At 38.8% G+C, this 13,154-nt stretch overlaps 1 protein-coding gene across 5 annotated transcripts in view; it reads right to left on the bottom strand.

Annotated features, from left to right (window-relative positions):
* The window catches only part of SLC6A11 (solute carrier family 6 member 11), a 136,462-nt gene that overhangs the window by 50,814 nt on the left and 72,494 nt on the right, over positions 1 to 13,154 (bottom strand). For all 5 annotated transcript variants that reach the window (XM_074602539.1, XM_074602540.1, XM_074602542.1 and 2 more), the window contains one exon: positions 5,527 to 5,661. In XM_074602539.1, coding sequence (XP_074458640.1) covers positions 5,527 to 5,661 — 135 coding nt within the window. The remainder of the gene's footprint in view (positions 1 to 5,526; positions 5,662 to 13,154) is intronic.

The following is a 13,154-nucleotide window of genomic DNA, read 5'->3' as shown; positions in this document are numbered from 1 at the left end:
AAAAGAAGAGCAAGCTCCATAGCTGTTAACAGAACTACATGAGGAACGGGACATTTTCCTCCTCTCATTACTACTATTTTTTCCCAGTTAATTGGGTTTTTTTTTGTAAGAAATGGATGCATGAACCCTTATAATTGTAAAAAACGCAGTAAATTGCTGAAGATATTAATAGACTTAGTGGTATGAATAGGCTGGTAAGATTTAGGACCTGTGACGTGCCTCTGAACCCTTTCTCCAAGTACTATGCTTAAAAACTAGGCTTACCATCCAGCATTGAACGCATCCTTGTGAAGTAAGTTTCTCATTAGACTGCAAGTTTCTCACTTGTCACATTCCAAACAAATAAAAGCATCAAAAAATCCTCCAGCAATTAGATATCATTTCGCTGCCAAAATATGAAAATTCCTAGGTTTCAATTTTAAGGATTAGTATGCTTAGATAGATACACCATACAGGTCTGAAAAATGCTCCTCAGGAATCCATATGGTTCCCTTGATTTTCTGAGCGTGAAACCACCCAAAAATGAAATCACAGCTTCTTCTACAATTTGGGGTTTTTTTAAAGAAAACAGAGACCTAACACTTCTGTTTAACCGCAACAGTTTCCTCCACTTCCAAAGCTAGGAGATAATTTTTCTTTTCTTCTGCCTTTGAAAACATAAGTTTCATTCGGCCTCAAGGTGGCGATACAATTGTGATAGTTCCTGGCTTCCAAGGCTGCATGTAATAAAATCGAATCAACCTGGGTGATTTCCTCTACTGCTAAGAGAGTTCTCAGTAAAGAATCCAAGTGGCATTACTGCTGCAGCTCTCATCGCTAAAACAACTCTGCATTATTAAACATTGCAAATAAAAAGTTAAGGGAAGATAAATTCTCAAATGCTTTCCCAGTTTGGATTTTCAAAACAGGACGTAAGAAAATACTATCTCTACACCTATAGAGTATTCCCAAATGTCTCTCACACATATGCATATTATAATTAAGATAATTAGGTAGCAATTGTTTACGGCTTTGGCGAGTAGCATCTTTTTTAAAAGTATAATTTGATGTAGCTGTTCAAACATTCTAAGTAGATGTTATGGAAGGAGTGAATAACTAGCAAAATAGACTTATGCCAGATTAAAAATTAAGGAGTATGCAATGCAATGTACAATTTTCAGTCAAAAAACCCAGCAACAACACAACATGTGCATTTATTCTAGTGATTTTTCTACCCCCAAAAAAGTGTTTTCCCTAAACCAGATATCCGATGTACTAAAATGTTCTGTTTGTCTATAAACACACAGACCATGAAAACTTAGCCTAAGTGCCACACGGGAAAATGCAGCAAGAAAGACATTTTTGAGAGGGAGGGCAATGTAAGGAGAAGAGTCATCTTTGTAGTACAAGACTTATCTAGTGCAAGGGTTTTTCCAGGTTAAGGTGATGCTCATTGCTGCGCATTCATGTTTCAGTACCGATTTCCAGGAAGGAAAATCCAGTGAGCTCCAAGCCAGTCAACCAAATTTCAGTGCCAGGGAAATGTAGGGAAAAAGTCCTTCTGGAAGCCATTTTCAGACTGGGTGTAGTACCCACTGCGAGAGCGCCCACAGAAAACACCTGGAAGCTTTGCGCAGTCATCTCCACAGTCATGGCTACCTAATAGTTGAACTCTCATAGCTGAGCTACTAGAGCTGAATTGTAGAAATGTTTCTGCCATCGGACATTTTAGTGCAATTTTAACACTTTCTTACAGCAAATAAAAGATCAGAGAAATTTAAAATCAATCCTAACTGTGATGGGTCAAATTTTCCTGCACTTTACATGTAATTTGCCCTGTCATTCGTCTTGCTCAACATTCATATGAGAGTAGATCAGAGATGAACTACATCCTGTATTCTTTCCACGTAGAAATGTATTCTCATGTACGATTCAGTTGCAAAACCCAGATTAATTGAATTTGTTCAAGATTTTGGTAAGCACCAACTGTTCAGAGGAGAGTGCAATTCTGACTGTGTTGAAATGTTCACGCCTACAGATGCTATAATGAATATCTTCATTAAAACAATACTTCTATGTAAAATAAAAAAAACCAATAACCCAGCCAGTTTAGCATACAAGCACACAATAAACAATAAGGCTTTATTTTTATTTTCCTCCTCGCTTTAAGAATCCACTGCTACAGCAGGGTTTACATTTACATACATGTGCCTTCCAGATCTTTGACCATAACTGATCCATTGATCCATCAAACCGGTACGACTGCTAGTCCCTAACTGATTTAACCTTTTCCATGCACAACTGCTTGGAAAATCCCATTACGAAGAACCAAATGTTTCCCCCCAGAAGGAGCAGTGAGTACCACACACAAGCACAATTACATATTAAGCGACTTAAATCTGTTGAGGGACAACGGAACCATAATCTGAGTCAGACTTGCACACAAAAACTGTAACAATCCTATTAACTTTGTAAAATACTTTTTTTTCCGAGAGTTATAACTCAGGAAAGACCCCATATTTAAGCTATAAACAGCACCTGTATCTTCCAGATTGGGGTAGAAGGACATAATTCAAGCCAATTTGAGCATGAAGGCTACAGAGGCCTTACTGTTGATGAAACAGCATTTCTGAAGCTTAAATATAGTACTCCATATTATAATGAAAAGAGATTGGTATGAGTTCTACAGATACACAGGACAAAAGATGGCATTTTCAGACCAAGAGGATTCAGTCTGCTGAAAAGATAGAATATAAAAATGAAACAGAGAACACAGCACTTGAAAGCTAAGAGGAACTGAAAAGACAGATGAATAGCTGCTTAGAAAGCTATAACGAACCATGGAATGCAAATTACACAAAGACAAAAGATTCAAGAACTTCAAACTAAAGTGAGCCTTGAAGAGAAACTTAATTTATTTAATCCACAGTAAACATAGTTGGCACTGTGGTTCAAATACCACTCTCCTAATACAGACACAGTAGTCTCCCTGGAACATTATTTAAACAGACCTCCAACCGAAGAGGAAAACAACTTCTGCTAGTACACATGCATAATGCTTTGATATTGTGGAGTAAATCCAAACAAACAAGAGTAAGATGAAAACTGGAAGCACAAATGTCAAGGTTACTTCAGTTGTCCTATACTGGCTTCTTGGCAAAAAAACCTCAACAACAAATTGAGAAGAGGGTTATGGAAGGGGGGGTTTTTTGATACAAAAATTTGTGGGTTTGAACATTATTAGGTTCTACATTTTCAAAAATGGGAAATGTCCATATATCTATCTACTTGTTACCATTGAAAGTTGCAATAAAGATGAACCAGTTTCATTTTACTTTTTTAATAAAACAAATTTTGCCAAATTCTATTTTTAAGATTGAGAAGCCAAACTTACTTTATTTCTTGAAAATTGAGCAGATATCAGTCTTTCTTCAAAAAGTGAATTGATTAGTCTCAACAAAGTATTTCAAATTCAATGAAATAACATTTTTTTCAACACACAAATAATTCTCTAAAACCACTTCAGCACGCATACTACAGTTAAATTGCCTGTATTAGTGTCCACAATCTCTATTATAGTCCATCCTACCTCAGCTTCTTTCCTACAAAGAGGTGCTTAAAACACTTAGGCTGAAGTACAGCAATGTGTCACTCAAAGTCTCAGTGAAACGCAGAAGAAAGTTAAAGCAACTGGTTGTTAAAGCAATCCATTAAGCCTTCCCAAAAGACTTCCTAGCATCAGCTGAGCTATATGTGTGGGACAAACAGATAGACGCACACGTGTCTTTTAATGCTTTGTACTTCACAGGCTGCTTAGGCTAATAGTATGGGCTTTGGAAATTGGCACGGCAACCACGTATTTCTTTACAAATGGAACCAGTATAGTAAATAGGCATATAAAACCCCCTTGTAGCCTGACAATGATGTTGCTTAAGCTTGCATGCCGCCCCTCAATGACAAAGAGAAGCAAGGGTGTCAGTGGCACGTGAAAAATCCACGCGCGGGGCGAAATCCTGTTACCAGGCCTCTCACACAGCACTGGAGAAGCGAAGGACTCGGCACGTAAGCATTCCTACTAGCTCGGACGGCACAGGTGGAGGGGGCGTCATGGTGTAGAACAAGAAAAGCGTACTTGGTGAACACTTTTTGTTAAGGCAGTGGGTAACTTTAGGAGTCAGCACTACACAGCAGGGTGAAACACTAGTTAAAACTGGACGAAATAAACATCATCCATTTTCTCAGATAAGCATATGATAGTCAAATTTCTTGTCTCTGCTAAAATGAGTTAAGATACATGGGGTTCACTTGAAATTGGACTGGCTTACTATATTCACTACAGTATTACGTGTTGCAAACAAATAACCAGGATTGTGTCAGAGAACCCTGCTGTATTCCTCCGTTAATGTGGTAATTTCTCAGGTGACCTGAGGCCACCTCTAAGGCAGCTAGCCGCGGGGAAGCCATAGCCCGCCACTCACGTTCTAACACCACTTCCACAACTCTTCTTTTACTTCCCATCTATGCTGATGTAAAACGTTGGAAACACTGTCAAGCCCAAAAGTGGCAACACGATCAAATTTTCATCTAAAATTTTCAATATTTTAAATGAATCTTTTTCTTTGTACCTGTTTTTTTTTGTTGAAATATTACGTGTTTAAAGTGAACTTTACATGCGTCAGTCATTTCAGATGCTTCAAGGCAATAACCTGAAGGGTCTCCTCTATTGTTTTTTGAAAAAAAATACACACTTTCAGTAAGCAGGGTTAAAAAACCCCCATGCTGATGTGTTTTCAGTAAGCAGGTTAAAAAAATTAGTTCTGACAAATGCTCCCAAACTTTCTTTCTATCTCCATCTCAGTATCCATTTAATATTGTAACAGCCTTAGGAGTCACACTGTACAATGTCTTTTACATTGCCAAACCAGATAAGTGAAACGCTGTCTGCAACCTGTCAGATTTTGTAGAACTTGTGTCATTTGATATCAGACAAATGATATATAGCAACTGTTTTATTGTACTCCTATGCCACTGAAAAAAATCAACTTTATCCAGTATTTCCATGACCAACTCTACTCTGGAAACAATGAAAAAGACAGAATTCCTGGTTTGAGTACTTCATTCCTCTTTGATTGTACATAGAGACTTCTGCTTCAAAGACAACAATCATCTGAATGACTAATTTGTCTACTAATCTTGACTGAGATTTAGATTTGGAATGACCAAAGAACAAAAAATGGAGAAGTCTTAGTTAAATTTGTTCCCGTTGAAATGAGCAGCAATGCTCTTGCCCCTCAATAGCAGAAGCAGCAACTGCAACCAAACACTTCTGAAAATTTTGATGTATCAGCCAAGGTACTTTTCTACCAAAAGAATAATATATTCCAACATATGTAAGCAGTGATGGCTTTAACGCCCTATCCACAATTCCAAATCTCTAACAATGAACAAGTAATCCAGCAATCACCTCTATTCAGGCTCAAAAATCAAGAAACTATTGCAGTTTTTCCCAGTCAAAGAGGAAAATAGATGCATGGACCATGGTCCTACCTGTGGGTCAGACAGTCGAGAAAGGTCAGGGTACAAGTAGAATTTTATCCCCTCGGAAGCACCTGGTAGTGTTACTCCACGAATCAGGAGAATCATCAACATGATATAGGGGAATGTGGCTGTTACATATACGACCTAGCAAGAAGAAGCAAACGTTAGAGAAGTATTTTCTTCCAACCGCAAAAAAAACACCTCATTTCAACATTCAGTTCGTGATTAGATAAAAACCAAATCCTTTTCTGGAGGAAAAGTGCTACTGATAGCCTTGTATGTGGAGGTGAATTTTGTCCTCCAAACATATTCCCTTCTAAACTATTTCTGTCTTGTAGGAAAAGTCAACACCTTTTCACAGAGAGATTGGGAAGTCTCTCTCTAAGTATATAGAAGTACATGATTTACTTCTCTTAGTGACAGATTTCCAGACAGCACGCTATAGTGTACCTGTACATGATACCCCATACTATTCCAAACACAGATGCAGGGAAATTGACTCATAATAGCAAGTCTTTAATTGCATTATATGTATTATATAACAACATACGCAATGAATTCTCAGTCAACTAGTAATTACTAAACTGTCATCTCGTAAGACTGCTTTGCCTGCATGTCTGTGTTTGAGGAATAAACATTTCATCAAACCTAAAGGTTAAATGCTGCGTACATCTCCTTGTGATTTGCTCTAGTAACCTTATCATGCAAAGCACCTTCAGGAAAGATTTCTGAAGTGCTCAAGCCCAGCAATTTCTACTTTCACATATATATGGCCGCATTTTTTCAGAAATCAGTTTGCTCTGTGCATGGGGAACAACTGAGCTTTTCTAGAAACCTGCAAGGAGTCTTATTTTCCAAAGAAAAAACTGAGCAGAATTGATCCCATTTTACAATGACAGACCCAAGAGCAGTATATAGATACTCAAACTTGGAGATGGATTAAAGTGATAAATTCCATGTCACTATAAATATTTCCTTTAAATAATAACATACCTTAAACTTAAGTCTCCATAACTCTCTATAGCCATTTCTGCCTGTACAAAGTAGGTATAAAATACCCCAATATGAGATGTTAGTCTTACACACCTGCCTAGCACAAGTCAAAATTACTTAACAAGCTGCAAGAATGGAGAAAATCATTTGGTGAAAAACATAACCTGTACAGCACTCAAAAATACACATTTTAAATTCAAAAATTCATTACCTGTCTCGTGCCTATGTAAACGAAAGAGATACATCAGAGAATGCACCCATGAAAGGATCCTCAAACTCATTTTCATGACTAATGAACTGAATTTTGATTTTCAGACCGTGCTGAGTATTTAACCCCAAACACGAAATCACCTTGTGTGTGCCTCAGCTGGCACACTCAGAAATGGAGGACCTAGAAAATCACATGGCAGATTTTAAACATGTCCAGCTGCCCAGGACATATTTAGCCACTTTGCTCTCACTGACCTGAACAGGAGATAAGCATCTATATATCTTTCAGGTGTCTTACCCTTTTGAAAAGACAAGCCATGAATTTCCCAGGAAATGGAGACAACCATGATATTCCTATAAGTTTCAGAAGCCTGAATTCATAGGTCAACAAAATGCAAAATAGAAAGCTTTATCCCAGTGTTTACATTTATTGACTATTATTGGAAATGCAAACTGATATGACTGGCTGAATTTAAATAGACCTTGTCTCAAACAGACTGGTCTCCGCATGTAGGTTTCAAATAAAAATGGATCACCAGTTAAGGAGATAAGAAGGAGTTAAGGAGTTAAGAAACACGTGGAATGGACGTAGTCCCGCTCAGAGTCTTATATGGGGTGGAAAGGATGCAGTAGCCAGCAACTGGTTTTCATGTTTCTGTATTGAATTCTTTGCCAGCTATTTTTCTCTACTTCTTTTAAGTCAATAGTTGCTTTTAACAGAGGATAGACAAGAGACTATCATTTGATGAAATGGAAGGTATTGCACCTGAACATCTGCTACAACATTAAATAACATTTCATTGCATCACGCTTGTGCAGCCTGCTACCTTGTGCATCCTGCCACTGCCTTGAAACATTTTACATCAGCAAACAGACCACAATTTTGTAGAGGCATATTTCTTCCCAGTTGCCTTTGGGTGTATTTCCTCACTCAGCTCCATCAAGGAAGAGCTGAAAGCACCCATCCCTATGCCCAGAAGAGGGCAGGTAAAGGCACCCTTGTCCAGTAGGCTGTAATCCCACAGCAGCCGTCCAGGCTTGTAGAGTTGTACTCGACAGTTTTCTGTTTGCTTTTCTGAATGCCTTGCACAGCCCATCCACACCTATTAGCGTTACTGCAAGTGCTAGAACCACAACCTCTAGCATGTTTTTTATCGTGAGGATAGTTGCGCGTCAGCTTTGGAAGAGCAGGGACTCTCCTTCCTTTCTGGTTACTATGCAGAAAGAGGATATAAATAGAGCACAATTGGCTCAGTATTTCTGGCAATAAATACTAATGCAGATACCCAGAACAACAACAAAAGAGACACCAAGGAAGCATGTGTGGGAAGGATACACCCTTCCTGAGCCAACTGACACTGTTGGCAGTTTATGGGTGACAATGCTCATCCAGCTAACGAGGCTGCCGAAACTGCAAGCTTCCCTCTTACTGCAATAGGTGTGTGTGTGGTGTTCAGAGAGGGGAGAGAAGGCCACCGTTCTGGGTGTTGTTCCAGTGTCCCAGTATGTTCAGCCACTTAATTCCAGTGCATCAGTAGCTCATTTTATCATGCTTCTCAAGAGCCCATGAGGTGAGGGAGGATGCTGCATTTTAGAAATCAAGCGCCATTATTAGTATCATCATCCCATCTGTAGGCATTAAAAGTTTCCTGAATTGTTTTCTTTTCTTTCAACACATCAAACCTCTCTGAATATAAATGCGAACACAACTGTTTCTAATTACACCGCATCCTGTTTTAATTGACTTTAATTGCTTGGTATGTTAATTTGCATTCCAATGCTCAAAATGCTTTTTTTAAACCCTTGTCAGAGCAATGCCAGTGTTTAAGCAGTTGGAAACAAACTAAAAATTTCTGGCATGCTAGTTTTTGCACCAAGTTCTCCTGTTACAATATAATTGAAAGACAAATTTCCAAAGATATTTAGACATACAAATATGTGGAAAGGCACCTACCTGGTCACCTAACTGCTCTTAAGCATACTTAGGTGCTTAACTGAAGGTACATTAGGACCAAAGATCCTGAGAACAGATATTTCATTGACTGCCGTGAACTTTAAGTATCAAAGTATTGGAAGTAAGTTAAGTACCAAGTACTGGAACTTTAAATACCAAAACCTTAAGAGAGTTGGAGCTCTATATCACTCAAGGTTAGTTATAAATATATCTAGGTATGCAATGATTTCATGAGAAGGGCACCATAAAGATCTCGAGAACTGAACTAGCTGACAGGTGGCTTCTTTTCATACCTAAATATCTTCAAAGTGCAAATATGGTGCACAGGTTCAAATTTGGCTACTGGGACACTGTTGAACTTCTTGTCCTAAATGACAAGGTGCTTTTCTGAACATTCTGTCCAAATCATGCCACAGAGGTTCAACTGAAGGTGACTTGGTTTGTGAGAAAACATAGAAGAAATACAGGACAAAACTGTTAAGAATAAGAAAGAAGCCCTGCATGCAATGAATCGAGCCACACACCCACAGAAATCTAAAAGCCTAAAAATGGATTTCTCTGGCTACAGCTACTACAGAACACACCGGCCTGATGTTCACACACTACCTCACAGCAGCGTCTTAGGAGGGTGGGTCACAAATAGGAAGTAGTGAACTTTAATCCTCTGCTTGGCTCTTGCTGAGAACATAACAGAACTAGAATTCAATGAACAAAATATAACTTTCTGAGGCTAGGAAGCTGAGGGAATACTTTCCTCTAAGGTGTGATGTTTGAGCTTGTTTGCGTTATAATGAACCAATTGCATTTTCTAAATGGAATAAAAGGGTTTAATTTCACTTGATGCTTCAGAAAATTTCTGGCTTGCTAATCCCCTTCCCCCAAAATCCTCTATTGCTCCATTAGGCTATAAACTCAAGTAGTTGCAATGCAAGACTGCCAGTAATTCGCCTGCACTCAGTATTACAAGAGTTGCATGGAGAATAAGAGCCAACCCCACATGCTGCCCATCCTTATCTTTCATTTAGTGTTTTCAGCCTATTGGCTAGTCATTTAGCCTACTTATTTAGTAGACACCGTGACCACCAAGAACTAGATTGACACCACCAACTCTGTTAAGAGGAGACTGCTGAGTCTTCAGACCTCAGTGACATACAAGGTTTCCCTACACAAGACAAATAAAACAAAAGTATGCCCACACTGCTGTACACTGCTGCGTGGAGAAACAACTTGGGAACCAAAAGTTCACTACCTGAGCAATGTGACAGGGAAAAGAGTAATTTTTGTCCCGCTTTACCGTGTTGATACAGAAGAGCATATTCGTACAACTACAGAAATATAATTATTTTACCATTGTCTGGCAGCCCTGTCTTTGTAGACACACCCAGGTATTACCAATCTGGGCATGATTTCCACCAGAAGTTTCGAAAGACTTCGACATGCCATAGTTAACCCAGACATCTTGGCTCCACTCATATTTTTCCAGTTTCACAAATTCTAACTTCCTAGATGTTAACAGCAGATGATAACACGATAAAAGATTTTCTTTTGCAACCACCATGGTATACTGTGAAATTTTCCACATAGCATTGTTTGAAAGAGAGTCTTGCTGATGTGACACTATGGACATACAAATGACAACCGAAAAGAGGTATTTTCAACAGTAATTTGATTTACAAGAAAAACAGCACAAAACAGTAGAAAGGAATGACAGCTGATTCATAAGTTTTTAAACATTATGTCAAAAAGGGGGGAAAAATCATCTAGATCTGCCTGCATTTTACAACTAAAATTTCATATGCAGAAAAAGAAACTAAACTAAAACTCCAACAAAATAGCAAATGAGTGGATTTGCGTGATGTATGATTAGGAGGGTGTGGGGGAGATAAAATCAGCAAAATGGCTGAATTTTCTAATTTGTCTGTGTGTTTTATCGATTTATTCAGCATCATCTTCTGTTTGTCTTGTTTGTTTATCCACAGAGGGAGATTTGCTCCAGAATAATCTTGTGAACCATCCTTCACCAGATTGCTTACAAACTGCAGAATTTCTTCTAAGCTACTAATAAATCATGTGTGAGTGCAGACAGTTTCACATGGAGCGGAAAGAAGTTCAAAAACAAACAGGTAAGAAAATTTAATGAGATTCCAGAGTTGAGAAATAAGTATCAAAGAATCTTGCATTCACTGGGAATGCAAGATGAGCTAGAAGATAGAAGCCAGGAGAGGACGCTTAACGAAGGTAAGAACCTTGTCAAATGCACAGTGATCACAGGAAGCAGAAGATTGTACGTAACACAAAACCAGCAGAAAGGAATAAACACTTCTAATACCACATCACACTGAGGTTTTTGTCTGAATATGGTGGAAGTTTTGACTCAGTGCTGAGGACCCCGGTGCTCTAATAGCCTCTACCAGGACAATCCAGGAATGCAGCTAAAATTGGAAAGCAATGAAAAAGTACCAAAGGCAGACAATATCACTGCAGTGCAGCAGCTCACATCCCCAGCTGAAGTGAGGGAACAATTCACTTAGATGATGAGCTATTTGTCCCCATAAATATTCCTTAAGCAACGTCAAGTTTTCTAAATATGTGTTACTTGAAATTATTTCCCAGCTAATTACCACAGCTGGTTTTGTTTCCAGACAGCCCAGGACCATTGAAATCAAGGTCTGTCTTATTTCTGCTAAAACTGCTCTTCAAGCTGGTTGGTTATTTTGATGGGGACTCATATTTAATAATAACAAAAAAAAAATGTACTGCCTAGATCAAATGCAAAGCTAGATTTCCATGTATTTGTGCAAAAATTCTCTAATTTAACAGATACTGCTGCCCCGAAACGTTCATTTGTTAGACTGCCAAGAGAAACCAAACAGAAATGATCACAAATATAGCCTGAGAGATTTCAAGACAAATATCTTGGAACATAGCTGTAACTACACCGCAGAACTGGGGCTTCACACCACACCCCCAGCAACACCCCAGTTCCTTGCTTATCCCTGCTTCCCAACTTGGTGCCTTCACACAATGAGAGGATGCAAAACTGCCCACCTCTCCTACAGAAAGGAACCTTGCTCTGTGAGTAGAAGGGAGCTTCAGTGATTCTGCAGAGACTGCCCAACCCATACAACTGGAAAACACAGATCAAGAAGTGCTGCTTGGAACAGAATTTCCACTCCATGCAGACAAAAATCAGTAAAGCCCAATCATGGGGAAGAGAACACACAGAAGTAGAGAAGCAGTTAATTCTGTTACATTATTTAAAGCAATTATCTGAGGACCGGCATTCAAGCACTAATTAATGGTAACTGCAGATAACCAGATTCTTTCTTGAACTGACCATATGCATGCACAGTTTAATAACGACCTAATCCCTTACAAAGAATATGCCAACAGCTCCTAAAAAACTGGGACTGATCATAATAGACGGGCTGGATACTGAAAGAATGTCTTTAAATCACAGTTCCATGTATTTCAAGAATCCATTCCAGTCTGAATAGGCCTTGGTGAAATTCATAGTAAAATTTGATTCAGGGCATCAAGAGAAGAGACTCGCTTTATCTAGATTAAGGTTTACAGGAAACTAGTGGCATGGTTACCCTAAGTTTACGCAGTCCACAAACTCATGCATACTCTATAGCATTTTTTGGAGACCCTGCTCTGAAGCATACAGAAAGATTCACTAGTGAATCCACACCGTGCTAACCTTGCTGGCCTGAACAGGGACACAGCCTGAACTAAGACACTCTGAGACTGTTAGTTATACCGTTTCATCAGTGCTACTATATCTTTTGTTGTCATTAAGTGCCAAAGGAGGAAAGCAGGAAGACTTCCTGCATAAGTACCTATAGTAAATACAACTCAGAGAAATCTTAGGAACTCAGTGCAACAGCTTGCATCTTCCCAGTGCTGGTGTTCCTCAGTCTCCAAAATTCTATTGTCCAAACTCAATATTCACCCTACACTTACCAACTACCTGAGTGTCCTCAGAGGAGTTATGTTGATAAAAAAAGTAAAGGATGCAACAATTTTAAACACTAACATGCCTAAGAGCATGCTATCCATTTGTTAGAAAGTGTGCTGTCACATTGTTAATATATTGTTAATACACTGCCAATGCAAAAATTTCAACAGTTGTAAAAACAGTACGCCCAAAACAATTCTGTGAAACAAGGGGAGGTCTGTAGTGTAATTTTCAAGTGCAGAAAGTTGCAGAAAACCTTCAGCAAAACCAGCGCTGCGATCTGGCAAGCAGATACAGCTCGGCCAGTGTATACAAAAGAAACAATCTCATGATAAAATCAGGGTATTATTATCCCTAGTACCTACAAGTTGGGGGGGCGGGGGGTTGTCTGGGTGTTCTTTTTTTTTACCCTGAAGAGACTAGTGATTTAAATTCATTATTTTATCTCCGCCATAAATGTGCCAGCCTCGAACTAGAATAGCAAATGGAATAATGGTATCCTGTAACTATGAATATCTA

Source organism: Larus michahellis, chromosome 10 (assembly GCF_964199755.1).
Source record: "Larus michahellis chromosome 10, bLarMic1.1, whole genome shotgun sequence".
In the NCBI taxonomy this organism is placed as follows: domain Eukaryota; kingdom Metazoa; phylum Chordata; class Aves; order Charadriiformes; family Laridae; genus Larus; species Larus michahellis.
The sequence above is the reverse complement of the archived record's forward strand: the minus strand, read 5'-3'. Positions and strand labels throughout refer to the sequence as shown.